The 24,249-nt window shown below is 33.2% G+C and overlaps 1 protein-coding gene and 1 pseudogene across 1 annotated transcript; one reads left to right on the forward strand and one right to left on the reverse strand.

The window, feature by feature from the left end:
• Nucleotides 1-9,821: 9,821 nt before the first annotated feature.
• LOC145615158 (allene oxide synthase 1, chloroplastic pseudogene) lies at nt 9,822-11,859 on the reverse strand (annotated as a pseudogene).
• A 4,798-nt stretch (nt 11,860-16,657) lies between these two features.
• LOC145615314 (uncharacterized) lies at nt 16,658-19,466 on the forward strand. Its single transcript, XM_081670378.1, has 5 exons — nt 16,658-16,811; nt 16,904-16,964; nt 17,434-17,844; nt 18,653-18,993; nt 19,072-19,466. The coding sequence occupies exons 1-5, from the start codon at nt 16,743-16,745 to the stop codon at nt 19,288-19,290; spliced, it is 1,101 nt and encodes a 366-aa protein (XP_081526504.1). The 5' UTR covers nt 16,658-16,742; the 3' UTR covers nt 19,291-19,466.
• Nucleotides 19,467-24,249: the final 4,783 nt, after the last annotated feature.

Below are 24,249 nucleotides of genomic sequence, written 5' to 3' on the forward strand. Positions count from 1 at the left end.
TTTCTGCAGGTATCAGCGTATACAGAGTGATTTAGGATTGCAGAACATCTTAAATCATTCTCCGTCCCTATCGACTACTTTGACTATCGTTTTCGAAATTGTCGCTTTTATAGACACCTATAAATGTCTCCCCACAACCAAACCATATAATGAACAACCTTTCACCGACATTATTGGTTAGGTTAAGTATTTAACCTTTTGATTACTTAAATCTATGTTTCCGTTCAATACATTTCATAAACCAATCTAATTCTTAGCCCATTTACCCACATCATAACTTACTTTCCACTTTTAGTATCCACATCACAAAACTAAGAGCCCAATAATTTTGATCCAATTATTATTTGGTTGGATAGGCCTTGAAATAAGCTTTCCAACAATATATCATAAGCCCAATTCCGATTTATAACGAAGAAGATATGAGCCAAACACTAAACTCGGCCCAAAACCGACACCCTTCTACTAAAACGGTCATATCATAAAATCTATAAATGATTTTGACCTTTTTAATTGGGTTGGAAAGTAGACTTGATAAGCTTTCCAATGATATATTATATGCTTTTTTCTGAGTTACGGATCAAAAGTTATCGTAATTTTAAAAACGCATAAAAAACTGGAATTACCGCGGGCAGTGTAAAACTGCCGCGTCGCAGGAGATGGTGGCGTCGCACGGGACCTGGTACCGTGACACAGGAATTCTCAATGTGTCACAGTGCCTGGTGCCGTGACACTGGAATTCTCATGCTTTTTTCCGCATTCTTTCCCAGGAAAATTCCCCGAGTCACGGGAAACTCTGCCACGACACGGGAATCAATGTCATATCACGGTATAATTTTCCGTGTAACGGCGCCCATCATGTGACACGGGGCAGCTTCGTGTCTTTTCCACGTAATTCTTCACACGTTTTACCTCCCGCGTCACACAAAATTCTCCTGTGTCACGGGGATTTGTGCCGTGTCACGGGGATTTGTGCCGTGTCGCGGCTTCATTTGCCTTGTTGTGGTAGTCTTTTTAGGGTTTTTATCCTTTTTAGGGTTCCGTGTGTTCCCCCTACTCATTTTCCCTATAAATAAGACCCTCATTTCTGTAGTTCGGAGCACCAAATCATTCTCTCTTCCTCTCTTTGACACCAAAAATCATTCTCTTCTCTCTCTCTAATATTCTAAGCCTCAAACCTATATTCTTAATTACACCATTCTTCCCTTAAGCACTCCAAGGAGTCCATACTTAACCTGAGGTTCCGTCCTTAAACCAAGGCGTGAAAGGTATAATTGATTGAGGGTTTGGACCAAATCAACTCTACTTTTTATTTGATTTAATTGTTTCAATTTGATTAATATTTTTTGAAGTTACTAACAATTTGTTCATGATGTGAGTAATTAATTAATTTAATTACTTATTTTAATATTGCTAGTATCATGATTAGGTTAATTTATATTTGATTTGACTAACGTTATTATTGTTAAATTGCTTCCAATATTAATGTTTATTTTATCGTTATTTATAATCACCATATTGCATGTTAAAGGGAATATGTAATTGAAAATCACGCCTAATAAGATAATTTGGACAACTGGGTTAATCTTGTTATTTAATCAAGTGGTCACGATATTTTAGAATTATGTGTGCATTAATATTCAACCAATTTAGCTTAATAATAGTTTGGAGTGAATCGAATATTTTGTTTGTATGCCTTTGAGATCGCAGGAATCAGAATCGAGTAGAGGCTAATACGGCGAATGTGACTCCATGACTTACTTCGTACCATCACCCCCGTTCCTCCTTTCGTGGTTCCGAACCATATGGAGTTAATAATCTCATGGATTATGAATGGGGTGTAACCTTCACGGGTCAATCGTTGCTGCCTATCGTTGTCCCTTAATCGTGTTTGCCTTTTATGATTTGTGAACGGTTTACAAGTTCCTTTAAAACTTGTTGGCAGCTCCCTACTTTTCTTGTCTCTAATCGTTGTCCCTAATCGTATGTCCATTTCTACTTTCTATGAGTGCCAAGCATATTCACACATGCTTTTACGTAGGCGCACTTCAAATAACGCCTACAATTATATGTTGATATTAAATTTCAGACACTTGTAAAATAAATTATCTTGATCAATGATTAAGATACTTTAATCGATTCAAGATCAATGACGATGGCAATTGGCAAGCAAATGTACAACAATCAAAACCACTAAAGTACGTACTATATCTATTAAATTGTAATAAAATTCATGCATTATACGAAATTATTGCTAATTAGACGAGAAAAGACTAAATACGGTCCCTAAACTTTGGTATAAGTTTGATTTTGGTCTCTCAACTTTCAAAAGTCTGATTTTGGTCCCTCAACCACCAATGAGTCATAATTTGTGGTGGCTATTACAATGACTCAGCAAATTTTAGGGACCTATGCTTATTTAATTGCTGACATGGCCAAAGTTTAGAGACGTTACATTTTTTTATTTTATTTTATTCTTGCTGACTGGACTTAAGTTGAGGGACTTTCATGCATTCCAAGTATTAATCCCATAAAATTAACCTTTCTAATTGCCGAACTCACTCAATAATTTATCCTTACTAGTTACCTAAACATAACCACAATAGTCACCACCACCACCACAACCACCAGCCCACCGCCAATACATAAACAACCACTGGGCGACACCAGCCCACCATCATAACACCACAACTATCTTAAAATTAATTAAAAAAAAAAACCGAAATTACCAACAAATCTAAAATGTTAGTCAAATTAAATAAAAAAAATTAATAAAAAAAAAACAAATTGAAAACAAACAAGTTTTGAATTAAGAAGAAAAAAATTGAAGGATAACCCATGTCAAGTTCACGACCACCACCTTGTAGTTTGGAGAATATATATAATACTTTTAATTTTATGGTTATAGATCTGGACGCATTTGGTAGATTTTAAGGCTTGAAGATCTAAAGGTGGTGGTTTTTGATGAGAGTGGTGGGGGTATTGGTCGTTCTCAATGCATGTAGTGATGGTTTTGGTGAGAGTGATAGAGTGGTTTTCGATTGGGGTGGTGATGGTTTTGGTGGTTTGTGGTTCGTTGATGGTGATTGGTTGGAGTTTTTTTGGTGGTTTTTCGTAGGGAGTGGTTGGGTTATGGGTGATTTCAGTGGGAGTGGTACGGTGGGGAATTTGGTGGTTTCGATTATTTTCAGTGGGAGAGGGTGGTGCCAGACTGCCGCTGGAAGTGGTATGTATATGTAGGGTGGTGGAGCTTAAAAAATGGGGAAGGTAAGAAGTTAAGGAGAGAGAACATAAAGTTATTAAACTTAATGAAGGAAATTAAATAAATTCAAGATTGAAATAAGTAAAATAATTAGATTAACTAAAGTTAAAAATATGGTTAATTAACAAATTTAGTAGCAATTGAATTAAAAAAGGCAAAGTTCCTAAATTTGGTCCAGTCAGCATTAGAAGTCCTTAAACTTTGGTCTAGTCAGCAATTAAATATGGCAAAATCCCTAAAGTTTGCTGACTCATTACAATAGCCACCACAATTGAGTCATTGGTGGTTGAGGGACCAAAATCAGACTTTTCAAAGTATAGGGACCAGAATCAAACTTTTGACAAAGTTTAGGGACCGTATTTTGTGTTTACTGGCTTTTAAATATTTTACATTTGTTTAAAAATTAATGTAACCCTTTTACCCTTGGTTTAGGCAAAAGCATTAAGGTAGATGGATAGTGTTGGACATTTTTTCTTTTTTAGATGAAGAAAAAAATAGTGTGCATATATACTATATACTACAGCCTAGCTACAAGGCTATTTCCAAAATTTTGTTTGAATTGGACTATAGCTAGTTAGCAGGCCCGGTTAAGGCCCTGTGCAAATAGGCCCTCAGCACAGGGCCCCGAAATTTTGAGGGCCCCTATTTTCGGAGCCCAACCCAGCCATAAGAAGGGGAAAAAAATCTGATCTCAGGCAATGAAAAGCTGAAAGTTAGCCTCCTCCATTTACTCCCATAATTAATCAGTTGTCTATATTCATCTTCCCCATACTTCGTGAATTGCTCCAACCTACAAATTTCTGAAATAATTTTTTCCTAATTTTCTATCTTCCCTTCTATTCCTTCCTATTTTCTCATTTAATTTTATTATTCTACCCCCAAATTATTCAATTTCCATATTTAACGCTTTGCCTTCTATCAATTACAACGGACATGAACAATATTTTTGCAAATCTTGAATTGCTTTCAAGGAAAAATTGATTTCATGTTTTGCACAATTAAACCCCTTAATTTTCGTTTATCAAGTAGTTAAATTTTTTACCCCTACAAATTTCTTTTCAATCTCCTATTTTCTTCAATAACCTTTGTTATCATACTCAAATTATATTTCAGAATTAAAAAAAAATTATTTATAATAATAAATTGGGCATAAGCTAAGTGGTTAACAAGAAGTCAAGAAGATGCATGCCATGGAGTTGCTGAACTGATTTAGTGAGTGGCGAAGTGGGTTGCGGAAAGCCGGAAAATCGGCAATTAAAGTTGCAGATTTTTTTATTTTTGATTTTGCCAGGTTGTTTCAATCCTTTTTGCATTTTTAATAATTTGAGATTGTAATTTGATAATAATCATATTATTTACAATCTAAATAAAGTAGTTTGCGCTTTTGAGTTTCGTTTAAAATGTTGTTATATGATAATTTCGTAAAAAATAAAAATTTAGGGCCCAATTTCTAACTTTAGAACAGGGCCTCTAAAATGCAAATTCTTGGCTGCATTCTAGTGCAGCCAAGCTAGCTGCAACAGCATTAAATGTGAACATAAAGTACGTTAAAATGAACATACGTTTTTTTTTCTTCAATATATCTTAATTTTCTTTCTTCTTCTTCCTTAGCTCTATTATTTTCCTCTCTCTTCAGTTTTCTTCTCAATTTAAAATCTTCTCTCTCCTCTTTACCTCACTTCCCTTCAATCTTTAAAGTTTTCTTCTTCTTTATATAAATTTTTGAGTTAGTAATTCGTGTTTTGATGGGTATACTCCTTTCTTTCTAAATCTATGAGTTTCAGATTCAATCATTTGGCTTTATCAAAGAGGAAAGAAAAAAATGGAGGAGAGAGAAAGTTGAGGTCAAAGAAAAAAATGAAAGTTAGATTTTATCAATTTGTAATTGTATTTTGTATGATTTCGTTGATCATGTATGATGATTTATTGTTTGATTATTTTCATATTTGAAATTATTATGAGTTTGTGATGAATATCACTTAAATTACTTAATTGTTAATGAATATCAATTGTATTGCTTAATTTGTAGTTATTTTCTCTCTCCCCTCTCTCTCTTTCTCTCTCTTTTTCTTTTGATTTTTTTTCTTTTGATTTCTAATCATGTTACAAATCAATAATTATCTTCTCTATGATGAATCTGATTAGATTTAAGGTGTATATTCAATTTTTTAGAGTTTCAATAATTACAATCGATCTTGAATATAATTTCTGTAAAAAAAAAATGAACACGTAGGAATTTAAAAATGAACATCTTTTACAAAATGAGCATTTAGTACACCGAAAATGAATATTAAATACATAAAAAATGAACATATTTTAACAATTTATTTTATCTTTATTTTTCATTAATAATTATGTACAATGAATTTGAACCTTTATGAAAATTAAGTTCATTTTAATATCCTAAATTTTTCAATACTAAATGTTCATTTTTATTAGGTTGAAAGTAAAATATAATACGTTAAAAGTTAAATTATTTGAACATTTATTGTTGAAAATCTGAACAATTTATTATGAAAGTATATGTTTCGTTATTCTTTACGAACATATATGTTATTGATTATGAACACATCTGACATATAGAGTGATTATTATTTATATTTTTAAGTATTGTATTGATGATTATATATTATGAACATTCTAAATAATTATTATGAACATATATTGTGATGATTATGAAAATTCTGATTATTTGTTATATTTTAGTGAGTACAGATTAATTGTATTTGTAGAAGACAAAGACTCTAAATTAGTGAAGGGAAACAAGTAAGAAGTGATGAAGAAGTATATGATATGTACAATGAATTTGCCTTTAAGTTGGAGAATTTCCGATGTATATGATCCCAATTGTATGGCTATATGATAAAAGTTCATTTCTAATATACTAAATGTTCATTTCTTTTTTTCGACATGTTCACTTTTTATTACTGAATGTTCATTTTTTTACATGTTCATTTTTATTACTGAATATTCTTTTATTTTTTTATTTTATTTTATGTGTTCATTTTTCTAGCTAAATGTTCATTTTTAAGGTCGTGGTCTAGCAAATTTAAAATATATGATAATCAGATTCATTTTTAATAAATGATCATTTCCTTATACCATGTTCACTTTTTAGTATTAAATGTTCATTTTTTTTACGTGTTCATTTTTTGTTATTAAATGTTCATTTTTTTTTCATGTTCATATTTTTTAACTAAATGTTCATTTTTATTTGGGCCGCGCGTTTTGGGCCTCACTTGTTGTAGCTATCTTGGCTGCACTAGAGTGCAGCCAAGACCAATTGCCTCTAAAATGATTGGGACGGCCCTGCTAGTTAGCTACGATTTCGAAAAATTATTGATCCGTATAAAAATGTGTTTACTCCTAATATAGCCATTCAAGATAATGTTATTATGTTAAGCTAGTAAAAGATAACCTAAATACATACTTCGTATATCTATAACTTTCACTTATGTAACTTTCACTTATACTAATTTATATCCTACACATACATATATCCCATGCATTAGCATGGGTATATTGTAGTAAATTTAAAAATTAGACAAGATAGCTAGTGTTAAAGCAAGACATTTAAAAAGTTGTGACACGGTTGAACGGCCTTTTTTATTTTTTTTTTTTGTTTTACTTTACGTTCCTGAATTATATATATACAGTAATTGGATTTAGACTTATGTAACTAATATCTCATATTCTCCAACAAAAAATCTTACAAATTAGACCTATTCTGAAGGGAGTTGATGGAAGATTTTTGGTTTTGGATCGGAACTAGTTTACTGTTATGTGTTGATAATTAGTGTAGGTCTCCTAATAATTGATTGTCCTATCTAAACCGTTATCTTATCAACTATTGCTAATTTATTACGGCTGACCTTTTCTAATGAGATGATCACTCTTGGGATATTGATGCCCTATCTCAAGACTCAAGCACTTCTAATAGTTCCGAATGTGATTGTGCAACTTATTAGAGGTACTCTTTATCCTATTAAGGATTTAATAAAAGGTAATTATATATATAGCCTTAATAGTTGTCACTAAATAAACTTTTAAAAAAGATTTAGAACTTGTTCTCTTCAACTTATTTCACATACTTATTACTTATTCCTTAATAAATTCAGATCAGATCATAAAGATTCAGATCAGAACTTTTGATTATCATTTACTTATCACTAAATATCGTGAATTGCGTATTAAAAAACTTTATAAAATTGCATATTTAAAAAGTTCATAATTAGACGAATCTAACAAGATCCATTTTGATATATTTTTCTTTATAGATTAGTATTAAAATGCCGTCAAAGTTTAGTCAAATTATTAAATCAGATCAGAACAGACCAGATCAGAAAAATTCAGATCAGACCTTAAAAAATTCAGGCCAGATCTACTTATTTCAGTTGAAGAGAACATGTCCTTAAAGTTCGAAATATATAACAAAATCACATGCAAATTGATATAATTAATAATTATTTATTCTTAATATTTTCTTCTTTGGCTTCTTATACATAATCCTAATAGATATGTTCAATGGCGCATCCAGTAATTGTAACTAGGGAAAGCATAGAATAATAAGAAGAAGAAAAAAAAAACAAAAATTAGAAAAAAATTCTATATATATACTAGTATTATTGTTTAATAATTAGCCTTTAAATTTTAAAAATTCATTTGGGTCGACAAATTCTACTACTTTATAATTTTTTATAACTCAAATGAGAGTCCAGGGTTTAGGGCTTAGGGTCAAAAAAAAATTATGTTCAAATTAAGTGAAAGTTATTTGTTTCAATCAAAAAAAAAAAAAAAATAAATAAATAAATAAAATTAGAACATGAGAGACATGTTATATATATAACATGTCTCTTTTCTTTTATCATGGAAAGCAATTGTTATAACAGCCTCAAAGAGACGGTTTTTTTTTTTTTTTTTTTTTTTTTTAAGATAATAGGCCTCTTTGAATTTTTTTTTTTTTTTTTTTTTTCAGGGACACATGCTACCCCTGCCCCTTGTGCCTCCGTGGATCCACCACTGGCTATGTTGATAATTTTCTATAAGAATATTGAGATTAAAATAGTACAAGTATCAGTATAAGACTATGACTATGAGGGGACATGGGGTGAATTGAGAAGTACTCCGTATTGATTAAGAGAAAAGGCTAAAACATCTGATCTCTATTAACAAATTGAATTGGCAAATATGCAATAAATGAAATATCCACTAGTTTGACCATATAGTTTAGTGAATCCGACATTTTAAAAAAAAAATTTAGTGAATCTGACTTGATTTCGATACAATATGGTTGGCCGACGTGAGCTGACCTACATACTTCGTAATATGCAAATTTTATTGTTGCGTCGTCACCTTACTGGTATGCACACTAAACTGCTAAAGAAAAAGTTAAGTAATTTTTTTTTTTTTTTTTTTTTTATTTTTTTTTTTTTATGATTTAATGAGAGAGTTATAGTATCAAAGTAATCAAACACTTAAATTATACGTCATCTGTTTCATAAATATTACAACAACGTCATTTGTTTCATAAATATTACAACAATTACCATTTAGGAAGTTTTAACTTGAAATTTGGTTCTTAAGGTCCAAATTGACCCAAGGTTTTAAGTGATGTGTTTAATTTAAGACTCCCTCCATAATATTATAAGTGAAAAATTTGGACTATTTACTATTCACCTAATCTAATTTGACTAATATTTTATTGATTTATACATAGACATGAGTATCACGCAAAGTCGCAAATTGATACATTTTTGGAAATTTTTTGATGAAATTGTCATTAAAATTGATTCTCATAAATAGGAGTATCATGCAAAGTTGCAAATTGATACATTTTTGGAAAGTTTTTTGATGAAATTGTCCTTAAATTGATACTTAAAGCTAAGGGTAAAATAACCCTTAAAAGTTTAACAAATTAATTTTCTCACATGTAAACCAAGACACGTTTTATAATAATAAAATATTATAGTAGATTCTTCATTCTGAAGGAATCTAGAAATAAGTACGAGTAACAGTTTGTGTACCCAATATGTTGTCACGTGCAATTTGTTAAAAGTTCATGTTGTTGAGACTAATTTGACTTATAAAAATTGTATTCCAAGCCACACTCAACTATATTTGGTGTTATTTCAGCCAATTTTTTTTTTTTTTTTAACAAATGGTATATTATGTGCACTAGGAGTCTAGGAGGTAGACATTCTAATACAACGTGATAAAAGTGTTGTTTTTCCAACTTTAATTGGCAAACCTGTAATATCATCTTCACAATACTCTAGCATGCTAAAAAAATTTAAAAAGGTTGTCTACATAATTATTACGTATGAAAAAACTAAAAGCTAAGATAACGATCAGTGTAAATAAATATACAAAATTATAAAAATAAAATAAAAAAGAAGAAGTTGAAGAAGATTTGCGTTAACACTAGACAAGTAAATATTACCCCGTACGTACACCCAAACTTACTTGTCACCACTTGAAACAATATGGTGGATCTATAAACACAAGTAATAAGAAAAATAAAAGTAAGAAAAACAAGACTTGAGAGAGGGATTAATGAATAGAATACATAGAAATAAAGAAAATATCATATATACCGATATAATGAGCTATTGCTCACTACTTAACAAAATCCGACAAATCACAATGAAGATAGATCGAAATACGCTAAAATACCAACAAAGCACAAAAAAAGCACCTATCCATTCTTAATTTCCTAGTCCGTACATCCAAACTTACTTCTTAATTTTAACATTAGCAAATCCAATAAATCACGTTAAAACTACATATTGGCCCATACTACTTGTACATCCACACCTACTTGTCACATCACTAAATTTTATTTAATTTTTCTAATGTGACAACCAAACTTGAACGATTATCAGTCCAAAAAAAAAAAAAAAGATTAGTACATACCCCTACTTTATTAACTAAAAACAAGCTAAAATAGATGATCAAAAGGTTGCTCTCTTGAGGGAAGTAAAAGTAATTTTAGCACCTAAAGGAGAGACACCAACATCAATACCAAAAGAGTCGTACCTCAAGAACAACTGTACGACCAACAACCTCGAAATCAACACAACAAAATCTTTACCAGCACATTGCTTATTATGAACAGTCGGGCTTTGGGTTTCCGGCCCGTTTGACCACAATACATGCTTCAACTTCTCTTCACCTTCTTCTCCAACAAACCGATCAGCAACAAACTCCTCAGCCCGATCAAATATCCTCGGATCCTTCGTTGCGAATGGCTGAAATCCAAATAACATCTCACCTTCCTTGACTTCATACGCTGCGTCGTGTGATTCGACAAGGAAGTCCTTCTTAGCCCGCCCGAACTGCAGCGGAACGGGCGGTTCGATTCGGAGGGACTCGTACACTACTGATTTCATCAAAGGCATTTGTTCCATGACTGACATAGTGAGTTTCCCACCGTTGGATCGGACAGCGGATCGAATCTCCTCCGCGAGTCTGCGGTGGAGATTCACCCCTGCTCGTCCGATTTGCTTGATCATGTTGGGGAAAAAGATCTTCATCCCACCAAATGAATTAAAGCACGTGGTGAAAATAAGGTTGTGACATGCCTCGTCACGTGAGATCCCGAGGTTGGAGGCTTCTTCGAGAAGATCGGTTGAGTTTTGGTAAAAAAAGTTGTAAAGTTTTTGGTAATCTTTTTTTATTAATGAAAATGGAAGGCGAAAGCTATGAAGGGTGAGTTCTTCGATAGGTTTTGGTAGTCCAAGTGTGAGGATCGGGCCAAGTTGGAATAACACCCATTTAGATATTATTGATGGTGCTGTTCTTCCAAGCTCTGTGTCTTCCGGATTAACCCCGTACCACGCCCGGGCCAAGAAGTCGAAGGCGGCTTGATCATTGATTTCGTTGAATTTTGCCTTTCCGTGTGTGGCTAGCTCGTTCTCTAGCTCGTCGAATAAGTTGGAGTACGATGCTTCGAACTCGGGGAGGACTCGGTGGCGGGTGGTGCTCACTAGCTTGAACATTAGTTGTTTCAATTTCTCGTGGCTCGGCTCGGACGGGTCGAGGTACGAGAGGACACGGTACCCGCCGGTGAGCTCGAGGGAGGGAGCGTAGGTTCCGGTGAAGACGTCCTTCTTTTCGACTTTGGAAGTGTCGAAGAGTGTCGGAAAACTCTTACCGTCGAGCAAAACGACGACGTTTGGGTCAGAGGAGATCAAAGGGCCAGGTGGCATGTTGACTCGAAAAACAGTTGACTTGTATTTTTGGACTCTAGATTTGAAAAACTCTTCCCTTCCTTGATTGTAAAAGTAATCATGGCGATCGTTGATTGGACCGACGATTGGAAGACCGTAGTCACCGGGGATCTTCTTGATCGGAAGGCTATTCGCATTCGAGGGTTCCGTGGATGGTTGCACGGTGAGTGTAGCATAGATCCGGCCTTGACCACCAGCACGTAACAATTTGCGGTTAGCAGGAGAGGTAGCATAGTTGTTACTAAGTGGGGGTAGTAGTGATGAAGATAGTGCCATTATTGTGGAAAACACACACACAAGATTTAGAAAATGGATGATAGAGGAAAGATAAAAGGAATGGTGGTAAGAGAGTTGAAGTAGGTAGTGGGTTTATTTTTGTAATGGGTGTTATGTTGTGTTGGTGATGCAGAGCACTATATATATAAACTCTAAAAGTTGGTCAAATAGTCGTATAATAAAGGGGGAAAAAAATTAAAACTCGTGTTAAATGGAGGGAATGAAAAATAGTACGAATACTCTAGTGTAAAGTAGAAATTATAGTTGGGTGTGTAGGGTCCTAGCTCCTAGGGAAGAAAACGGCAGGACGGTGAGGATTTAGTGATCATTTTTTTGGGACTTTAAAATTTTGGGATATGGACTTAATAGTAATTCCTCCGTCCTGAAATGTTCGCCTTCAAATCATATTTTATCGAATTAATTTTTAATTGAATGAAATTGATTACAAAGAAGATAAGTGAGAAGATAACTATCTTAGTTTGACTTTTATATTACTTCTTACTCCGTATTTACTTACATACACAACTCCGATATTTTATATCATGTACGTAAGATTAAATATAGTTATATTGGTACTTTTTTAAAAAATAACCTAGTTATATTGATACTTGTTATTAGGAGAATTGTCTTAGTCGTACTGTTCAAATGCTCGTATTGATTTTGTATAATTTATATCTATTGATAATTAAAAATATTAGTCAAAATTACACGTTGAAAAAGATTATGATCTTGGAAGTCATACTTTATTTTATTTATAAATATAACACTAAAGAAAAATGACAAACTACGAGTATATTCTTTAAAGAAAAAAAAAAAAAAAGGGATAAATTAACTTTAACGGACGGAAGGTATATCGAGATTTAGATTAGGGGAACAAAGTTGGATCGTAGTGAGGATAGGTTTAGGCAGGCATTGAATAGATGACTGTGAAAGGTGTTTGAGTAAGACTTTTTGAAATAGTAAGAAAGTTAATTAAGAAGAGGAATACACGGTATTAACTTTTCAAAGCAGCCATTGTGGAGACTGGTCTTGGGAGGGCAAGAAGCTGACTTTTGTATTTTCAATTCAAAGAGAAACCACTTGGAAACTTGTACCTTCAAGCCTAGGTACTTGGTTAATTTGGATGCCAACATCATTTTGTAAGCCACTTCTATTTTTACAATTGGTTCGCAATCTTCGCGTTCGTACTAGGTGTCACATTGTTTTAATCCTACTAGGTTAGTATCATACAATGTACGATTTTAAAAATATATTTTTTGCATTTTTACTTGTAATGATGTAATTAATTTAGTCAAATTTTTTTTGTAACTGAATACGAAATTGCATATTTAGTCAATTTAATTATAAAAACATTTAAGAAAATGTACAAAGTCTACCCATTTCAAGTCTCTATCTTAAAAGAAAGATGATGCCATTGGCAGAATTTTTTTATGATCAATCGACACATGTATAATAGTAATGTCAACGATTATTATTTTAATAGTGATTGTTATAAATTGGAAGAAGTTGTACCCGGTTATACATAAATCATCTTCATGAAATCAGGTAAATGTATTGTGCTTTTTTTTTTTTTTTTTTTTGTGACAATAGTATTGTGCTTCTTGGTTGTATGTAAGTTACATGCAACTAGGTAAAGCAATAAATTTTGTGCTTTATTATGTTATATATTGTATTTATTATGTAAAATGTATTTTGTGTTTTTAAGTGATGTTATGTGATTTTATAATGATGATTATGTTTTTTATGATATTAAATTATTCGTTTTTTATTATTGTTTTTGTGCTTTTATTCATTATCAATTTAATTCTAAAATAATCTTTTATGTTAATGTTATGTGCTTTTGTTTAACACATGTGTACTTGTTTACAAGAAAATATTAAATTTAATTTGGTTGCATGTTCTAATTTGTGGTGTTTTGTTAGTTGAGACGAACACCACAAGAGGGGGTGAATTGTATGTAAGTTCCTAGTGACTACTTTTGCGGAATATAAAACATAATATAAAAGGAATTTGCAATGCACCTAGGATTTTACAAGGAAACCTTCCAGGCCCAACTGAAAGTAAAATCTCGTCCCTCTAAGGGATTTCCAACACCAAAACACTTCACTATAATAGGGCAAACACTTCTATTACAACCTATATATAATAATCAGACACTTACTCACAAGTTCCATATTGAACTTGATACAAAGTAGAAACCTATTCTACCCGACCAAAGTCCCTGACTTAGATTCACTCCATACTCCCTGAGTACTTTCTCACTCAGCTCCAAACTAGAAGCCTACAAATCTGTATGCAATAGATAAATCATTCACCCAAAACTAATATAAAAACACTTTGACTTCTAATATGCGATAGGAAAGCTACACATGGAATCCGAAACTAATATGACAAAGCTTAGACTGGGCAAACTTACACAATTGAGCTCTTTTCAAATTCTTCACGCATAAACTCACAAGTTGTGCAAATTATGAATTCTACTTTATATACAAGTGACACTCGTAAGTAAAGTAGGGTTTTTCAAAAGATAGAAATTATAAAACTACCATAAATCATAAAACATGGTTTTGTGTAAATCTTTTGTGAAGAAAATCTTTTTAGAAGACTTATCAAAGATATGGAAATAGTATATTGCACTCAGCGCATGGTGCACCCGTAAAGGATATTGGAAAGAACATTATGAAACATATTTTAAAGAACATGGGCCAAAAAAAAAAAGAACATGCTAGTGTTTAAAAAAGAACATACCTGTGTTTGACAAAAGAACATGTTATTTGTGGTTACTCGGATGGTTGAACGTGTTTAAAAAAGAACATTATATTTGACAAAAAAAAAAAAAACATGCTTGTGTTTGACAAAGATAAAGGTGATCATCGGGCGGGCCGAGCCAAGGTTAAATATCAACTCACTTCTCGGGTCAGGCCAAGTTTTGGGCCAAAGTTTTTTGTGCCAAAACTCGCCCAAAATGGTCCGGTCCTACGGGCTTTTCGGGTCGAGTAAAAAAAATCAACTAAAATGCATAAAAACGCATTCCCAAACCCGCCTAAAGAATTAAATTTATGGGCCGGGTCCGACCCGATTTGGGGGCGAAAAAATTCTCAAAACCCGTCCAAAATAGGGTCGGGTTGGTCTAACTTGATGACCTCTAGCCAAAGAATATAAAGTCTTCACAAATATGGAGTACATTAAAGAACATGTTCTTTTCCTGGTTACTCAGGTGATTGTTTTTTTTTTTTTTAATTTTGTTTTTATTTAATATAAATACATTAAAGAACATATTGTACAATTAAAGAACATATAGTTCAAACTCAAAAAACATAATCATCAAACTTAAAGAACATATTATGCTCGCGTTCTTTATAAATATCTATAATGTTCTTTTTTCGCCCATGTTCTTTTTAATATTCCTAATGTTCTTTCCGGGTGCACCATGCAACAACCACACATTATCAAAGATAAGCTTACGAAAAGAATAATATCTTTGTAAAACTGGTTTTTTATAAAATAAAATCTATAGAAAATCTTTCATAAATAAAAACTTATCTTTATAAACTTTCCTTTAATAAGCTTGCCAAGCTTTGCCACGCTTCTAATAAATTCCATGCATAAACTAACTTAACATATTTACAACAATCCTTAAGAATATATATAAACTAAACATAACTTAGATTATTTCGTCAAATGTTGTAGGTTAAGGATACTTGGGCTTCATGCAGTCCAGGATTAAGATCCTGCTGAGTGCTGTCTTCACTTCTCTAGCTTCTTGCTGGAACTTCACAGGCCAAGTTCTTGTGGAATTTGCTGTCTTCAACGCAGACCAAGTTAAGCTTCTCAACTTGTTGTCTTCGTGTTCCTTTTAAGGAACTCATCAGTTAATTCCACAGAGGAACTCTTCTTCTACCTTCTTTAACTTTCCTTGGAATCTCCTCGAGTCTTCATAGGCAGGTTACTCTTCCACTTTAAAGTGTACTTCACCTGTTCTAATTACAACACTTAGAGAAATCTCATTAGTTGAAGTTTGCTCTTTGTGTTCATCATCATCAAAACTCTTAAGCCATTCTTGTGTTACACATCAATGCCTGAGTGTACATGACCAAGACACGCCATGTTCACGCATGGCTAGTAGGAGCCTACACTTGTCTAATGTTGTTATATATCGATCTTCACCCTTTTCATCACCATTACCCGACTTTTGTAAAAGACATGCCACTCCCCTCTTTTTTACTTGTCCCTTTTGCTATTGTTTTAAAAAAAAAAAAAAAAAAAAAAAAAAACTTTCTTCCTTTTCATGTCCTTCAACGCCTCCTATTTCTCAGCTCCGAAGACCTTCCCGTCTTCTCCACCTTTAAGCCCCATTGCTATTAACCTTACTAGTCCACCACTACCTAGTACCTACCTCCACATTGCAATCTTTAAAAAAACATGTCTTCTTTCTTTCATATGGCAACCTTCTTTCTATTCAACCCTTCAACAAATTCCCATGTCTTGGCCCTGAAGACCTCTTCTTTCGTTCTATACACACTGGTGACTATCCAATTTCCTCAATCAAGAAAAAACGATTACCATTAAAGTTGCCCTTAGCCAAATTGACTATAAAAAATTATTGATAGCTAAATTAACTACACTTAGAATCAATTCTTGTATACAAAATTACAATTTATATCACTACGTTACTACTTACTAGATTTCAAGATTCAAAAGAAGTAGCCCACTTGAATTGGCTCCGACCCATTAATTTAATTCAAACACACATTTTAATATTGGGCTTAATCCATTGTTTGACCCGACCCAGCCCTACATCATAATTTTAAAGCCCAACATAGTTCAGAAATTAACAAGACACCATCTTTTTCAGTTTTTTCACTATTAGCTTTATCTTAATCTCACAGCACTTACTAGAAATGTTAAACCCTTCTTCAACTGCCTAAAACCCTACCCAAAAAAATAAAAAATTTATTTTTTTAAAAAAAAACCAATCAATGGGTTTGCAATCCATTTGTTGTTCTTTTGGATCCCCGTCATTTTCTAAATTCCACTCTGTAAAAAATGTAATTTTTTTTTATTTTTCAAAGTTGGCTGAAAATTCTTCAATTTCATGGAAAATTTTATTACTAATTCTATTATTTTCTGGGTTTGATAGGTTCGTTCGACTGTGATTAATGCAGGGCACCGGAAGATTCAGCTTAATAATCTTGCTAATTGTAAGCATAATTATAGTGATTTTTAAATGATTCATTTTATGGCCCAGACATATGCTGAAATTGTTGTGAACTTTTGTTGCTTATTTTAGTTTTCTGGGGTGTTATTATGGTTTAATTCGAATAATTTCTTCAACATATGCAATTTTTAATCGAAATGGGGTTGTAATGTTCAAATGTTGTGTTAATTTTGCTTTAATAATTCATTTTATTGCCCATTTGATGATCATATATTGGCTAAAATTGTTCTGAATTTTCTTGCTTAATACAATTTTCTGGGGTCTAATTATGACTTTATGGTTTAATTTCTTCAGCATGTGCAATCTCTAAGTCCAAATGGGGTGATAATGTTGTGTTAATTTTGCTTTAATAATTCATTTTATTGCCCACTTGATTATAATATGGCCAATTTGTTCTAAATTTTCTTGCTAGTGCAGTTTTCTGGGGTCTAATTATGGTTTAATTTCTTCAGCATATGCAATCTCTAATTTGAAATGGGGGGTTAAGGGTTATCTGTTGCCAAGAGTAAAGGAAGTGTCTAGTATTTATGCGTTACGTTCTGATTCGAGTGAGGAATTGGAAGTTCCTTCAAAGAGTAATGCTGATATTCCAGAGGTGCATTCTGCTTTGCCCGCAAAATCAAAGCTTTCTTCTAAGTATGCAAGTGTTGAACCATTTGGAGGGAAAGCGGGTTCGGTTTCCTTTTATGGGGTAACTCACCATGCTATTGAAGAGAGCAAGCTGTCTTCATCCCCATATAAGGATGATGGTGGTTCTGTGATTTGGATTCTTGCACCGCTTGTTCTGATACTATCTTTGATTCTCCCTCCAATAATATTATCTAATGCATTTGATGGTGTTTTCAAGAATGAGGCTCTTGCAGGTAACTTTCTCATTTGTTCTTGAGTAGGTTGATATATATTCGATGTCTAGTGCTTGTTTTATTTTGTCCATATGTCAATAATAGTTTAACTGGGAACTATTGGCAGATTTTGATATGTCATGTATGCATTCACTAGTGGTAGCACAACACCCACATAAATGTCTAAAATTAGAGTTTGCAGGACTGAACAATTGCAGTCTGCAGATTAGTGCTTGCACAACACCCACATAATTGTCTACAATTAGAGTTTGCAGGACATAACTATTGTAGTCTGCAGATTTGTATTAGTATCCTATGGCTCTTGCTTATTACTACATATCGTTCCAAAGGTTTAATTTGATAGAAGTTGATGCACTGGCAATGCCACTGCCAGAATATCATAATCATGCAGGGCTGTTGACGATTTTAAGATGACTCTTAAGAGATAGCTCTTTCCCTTAAATACTTAATCGAAAAATATGCTTAAACAATTGTGTCGTGTTTGTGCTAGTTGGTGATTTTGTAGACTCTTCACTACGCTATCTACTCTCCATTAAGTTCCATTTGGTTGTCAAACATTGCAGTATTTATCCAGTATAGTTCATCTGCTCGTTACTAACAAATTAATTTTTTGTCAATTGAAGTGCTCCTTAGTTGTCAAGATAATTGGCGAGAGACTCTTCTATCACGAATCATTATAGTAATATAGAAACTAATGATCATTAGATCACGAAACGAGTTCCTTTTTAGTCGACCCCTTCTCTGGCAGTATTCAATTATTCATATATGGTTTTGTGTACTAATCGCGATCTACCATGTCACACAACAGAGATTGCTGGTATCCTTTCTAGTGAAGCTGTGTTCTATTCTGGTATTGCAATCTTCCTTCTAATAACTGATCGTATCCAAAGGCCATATCTTCAATTTAGTGCAAAACGATGGAGCCTCATAACTGGTCTGAAGGGACACCTATCGACTTCTTTTTTTGCCATGGGCCTGAAGGTAATTGCTCCTATAGCGGTAACTTACGCCACATGGCCAGTGATTGGCATGAATGCTATTGTTGCAGTGACTCCCTTGCTAGTTGGTTATCTGGGTCAGTATGCACTTGAGGCTTTTATTGATAAACGAGGATCAGCCTGTTGGCCTTTAGTTCCGATTATCTTCGAGGTATCTGTTTGCTTCAATTAATTCTGATCTTTTCTTATCTTACCTATTTTTCCCTTATGGCTGTGACTTTCTTGGCAGGTTTATAGGTTCTATCAACTAACTAGAGCTATAACTTACGTTGAGGGTTTGAGATTTATGATGAGTGGGGTTGAGGCTACCCAAGAAGTGGTAGAGAGAAGCGGAGCTTTAGCAGCAGTGTCTGTGACCTTCTATTTTGTCGCTCTGGTCTGTCTATGGTCGTTATTAACATTTCTCTTGAGACTCTTTCCTTCAAGACCAGTCTCTGAAAAGTACTGATCTATCTTATGCTGTATATGCGACTTTTTTTCTTCTTTTTTTCCTTCCAAAATTCTAGCATAAGCAAAATTTAGGAACTTTCAGTTGATGTACATCACTGTCTAGGCAATATGTTGTAAATGTCTTTGAATTTACACTTTTACAGTAGAGAGTTGTGTGGCATTGGGTCGTCATTTAACTATTTAAGTTTGAGGTTTTGTGTTCTATTTCACCCTGCCTTCATCTGCTGGTAGTGTTACAGAATTTTAAACATGGATTGGTTGGGTCAGTTGTGGGCCAAGCCCATAGGCCTTAGGGTTGTATAGGCCTGGCCCATGACCCGGCCTATCAACAAAGGTTGGGCTCAAAATTTGAGAAGCTGAATTGATTTATGTGAACAAAGCCAGCTAGACAAAAGATGGAATTGTTCAAAAAAAAAATGTTGAATTGCTTTTACTACGTATTAAAGCACAGATCTCTAGGCAAAATATTACAGACTTACCAGGTTTTTTTTACGCAAAGGGGAATATATATTACATTATAGAGGCATTAAGCCACGAGTTCAAAATGAGAATAGGAGGGTGCATATAAAGCAGCCTTAGCCTATTCAAAAGCCTAGTAACATAGCTAACAGAGTTTGCAAAATAGGAACTAGTAGAAAGCAGAAACTTCACAAAAGTATCTACTAAATAGCTAGATTTAGAGTTGAGAACAGCAGGACATAGCATCATCATCAGCTTCAAGCAGCATCCATGTAATCCGGAATTTCATGAGCATAAGTATCAAATAGCTCAGCAGGAGGGTAGAAGTAGTTCTCCTTCTCACCCGTACTGACTTTAGATCTTTCTATGGCAGCAAGCTTGTCTGCAACCATATTCACAGTTCTGCTAGCATGGAAAATAGTAACTGCCCTGTTCCTTTCAAGAAGAGAGGCTACATCCCTTATGATATTGCCCAAATCTCCATCTTCAAAGGTTTCAGGTTGTTTCAGCATCTTAGTAAGTGCATCAGCATCAGTTTCCAGCTCAAGAAATTGGATTTTTCTTTTCCAAGCAATGAGCAAACCTTCCTTTATGGCAATGAGTTCAGCAGCAGCAGCACTCATGGCATTGAAATTTGCAGCAAAACCTTCCTGCCATAAACCTTTGTCACATCTTATAACTCCTCCCCCACCAGCTTTGTCAAAGTTGAACCAGGATCCATCTGTGTTTAACTTGAAATATCCTCTCTGAGGAGGAGCCCATTTCCTGCTGCTATTAGCACTAGAAGAGGAAGGGATATCCATACTGCCTTGTTTTAATTTAAGAGAATAAAGATAATCAACTTGGAACTTGTTAAAAGTAGAATTTATAAAAATCATTTTTTTGCTCAAAAATAACCATGTTCCTAGTTTTCCAAATGTGCCAAATAGCAATCATAAACACAGTTTTCCGAGAAGAGTTACTACTGAGATTCAAAGCAAGCCAGTCAGCAAGATTAGAGTTATAAAACTTTTGTAAATCAACATAGGTAGTACCAACTAATGACCAAAAAGCTGTGGTGTTTGGGCAATCTCTGAAAATATGTATGGAATCCTCTATAGGTTCCTCACATCTCATGCAGATAGGGTCAAAGCAAAAAAATTTCCTTTTAAGAGAAGCCCCTGTAGGTAAAATATCTCTCACCAGATTCCAGACAAGCATTTTATATTTGTAGGGGACCTTGATCTTCCACATGTTTTTCCAGGAGAAATTAGAGAGAAAGGAAGTATTAAGGTTGGAAGTAGGCAATGTAGAATTATAGGCAGATTTTATAGTAAAACTACCACTTTTATCTAAGGTCCACCTAAGTCTGTCAGACACCTGAACTAGAGAAGGAAGGGGATGGGCTAAAATGAGGGCACATATAGAGGGAGGGATGCAATTTGGACATCATTTAAATACCAATTATTATTCCTTATTATGTTGGACACACGCCAATGACCTTTAGAATTAGGAATATGAATGTTGGGGATAACTTGTATTTTCTCATAAACTTAGGGCCTGTTCTCATTGAATGAACTGAACTGAGCTGAACTGAACTGAACTGAAATATATTTTATAAGAGAAGGAAATTAGGAGTTGAGTTGAGCTGAACTGAACTGAACTGAATTTCAACGTAAGAGAACAGGGCCTTAGTCAAGTCACATCGTTTTATTTTTTTTTTTGAAAATTCCCCCTTTTCCAACTTTGATTGATTTATTCTAAATAATCTTAACATTCAATTATTCTAGTATAATTCGAATTTTCACATGCATTTTCTTCTAGCATAAAATTAGTCAGCAACGAGTCAACAACCTATTATAACAAGACAACATGTGGAAACATTGCATGTGATTGGTCTAAAATAAAAAACTAATAAAATAAAATAAAAAATTAACCTGCCAACACCCCAAATTGGATTGGGCTGGTGTTTCTGGTGGGGAAAGGGAGGGGTGGGGGAAGAAGAGGGGATGATGACTGGTGTTTTCTAGTAGGGAAGGGGATTGGGCTGGGAAGGTTGAATTTTGGATTATCACATAATAGTGAATAATCAAATGTTGGAATAATTCAAAGAAAATGAGTCAAAATTGAAATTATTAAAGTGATTTTTTCCTTTTCAAATTTTTCATATGTGGTTGGCCACACATTATGGTTGGTGTTACTCGGTCGATCAGGGATTACTCGATCGGTCAGTGTTTTGGTGTGTGTCAATTTGCTACATGGTGTGGCTGGTCACACTAAAAAGTATTATGTCCTTTCTTTTTTCACCAATTTGAATTTATCTTTTACCTACTACACATAACGTAAAATACAAAGCCCCATGCCATATATCCATCTATATACCACGTGATGCGCTCCTTTAGCTTAGCAACTTGATGAACTTAACGTCTATATATCACTAGTTTAGTTCCCCATACGATGCACGATTTATTTAAACAAACACATTGTGAGATTTGTTTAAAATAAGGAGAAAGAAAGTTTTCTGCTTTATAAATTTTTTTGTAAACATGGTTAGTAATTTCTACCATATCATATTATTTGTAAAACATACAAAAAAATCACAATGAACACTTTTGAACATTGAAATATTAGCATACGTATTAAAAAAAAAAGATTCGGCAGGACAAAGGATAAAGCAAATAAAAGATTTTAGATATAAAAAAAATAAAAAAAAAAAGGTAAAAGTAAAAAAAAAAAGTGACAACATCATATTATATATCATAGCAAATTGGCGCGAAAAAAATCAAGTAGAGCGACATGTGTACAATTTGAGGAACCCTAACCAACCGCATAACCCCCGACCAAGTAAATTCTGACCGACCGAGTAACCCTTGACTAACTGAAGAATATGTAGATCTTTTTCTTTTATCACGATGTAACACCCCAATAATTCTCTCTTTAAACCTGTGAGGACCCTGAACAATATTCAAGAGAATTACTGGCGTGCTACCGCCACGTGTTCAAACGTTAAGGCTTTATCAGAAAATAGCAGCGGAAAAACTAAATCAGTTATAAATAAGTTTCAAAACCAACGAATGAAACCAAATTAAGTCATACAACTTGGAACCATTAAGGCCCTTATTCAAAACCCAATAAAAGTAGTAAGTGATTAAATTCAGTGTTCAAATAAATTCAAACCCAAAAGAAATAGTGTCGAATAAAATCGAATTAAAATAAATTCAAACTTGCAAAAGAAATAAAATGCAAACAACCAACTCTCTACTCAAGATCCCACAACCCTGATGAATGCTGCATGTGTAAGAACCTGTGGTAATTCTGCTCCCCAATATTACAAGTGTAAAAATTGGATCGTCACAGGGTCATTGAAAGGCGGAGGCCACGACCAAAGAAAGACACACAAAGCACGCAATCAGCAAAGCTGAGTACATACAAGCTGCAAAATAAATTAAGAAATCCATAACATGCTATCAATAATCAATCATCATGCATCATTAAATTATAGACTCAACACACGACTCAACTATTTATATTGCTAAGACTCCAAGTACATTCCTAATTTGATCATAAGGTTTCTCAAATACACACTCATTGGTTGCAAAAATTGAAGGAGATATTAAATAATAAAAATATAGATCTTACCAATAACCTAAAGCACCAAATAAATAATAAATAACATCATTAAATAAGCATAACCAAATAGTCACATAATTACATGCTTCATATAATGATCATCCATACATACACATTACATTGCACAAATCATCACAAATTAATCTATATTGTATTCTTTAATCCTTACACATGATTCTAGGTGATCACAACACCCAAATTTGCATGATTATATAAAACATATACAATTAAATATAACTTGCATAAAAACTACAATCAAAATAATTGGCACCAAGAATTAAATTATAATGCACATAGAAAGAAATCATCTGTCCTATATGCCCTTCTTAAGACTACCCAAATCTCACACATAAAATAAAATAAATAATACTAAGGATCAAAGAATAAAATAAGTACGCAGATTCAACTAATTTCAAAAATAATTATTAACATAGTAATTTATAAAAATACATATATTTTATTTAAACTGCGGAATTATTTTAATTAAAATAAAATAATTTTTTTGAAATTAAAGTTTAACCTTAAATCACGTCATAAAATCCAGAATCATAAGATTTAAAACGTTAGGCGCCCAAAAACTTTTAAAGTAACTTTAGTGGTAATTAAATCGAACCAAAGCTCCCAGATTAATAATTTGAAACTTTTGAAATTAAATTATGAAAAATAACAAATAAATATTATAAATAAAATAAATTTTCATTTATAAAATATTTAAAAATACGGGGGATTACACACGAGCTATGCTAATTGAATTGTTTCCACAAATAATGAAATTCAATTTCTTGATCTGTATCTTCCATTTTGAAAACTTATAAAGTTCTCCCGTTAAACCCTGATCAATGAACCTCCAAAATCCTTAAAATTGTAACTGATTACAAAGGAACTGAAG

This window comes from Chenopodium album, chromosome 25 (genome assembly GCF_948465745.1).
Source record: "Chenopodium album chromosome 25, dcCheAlbu1.1, whole genome shotgun sequence".
In the NCBI taxonomy this organism is placed as follows: Eukaryota; Viridiplantae; Streptophyta; class Magnoliopsida; order Caryophyllales; family Amaranthaceae; genus Chenopodium; species Chenopodium album.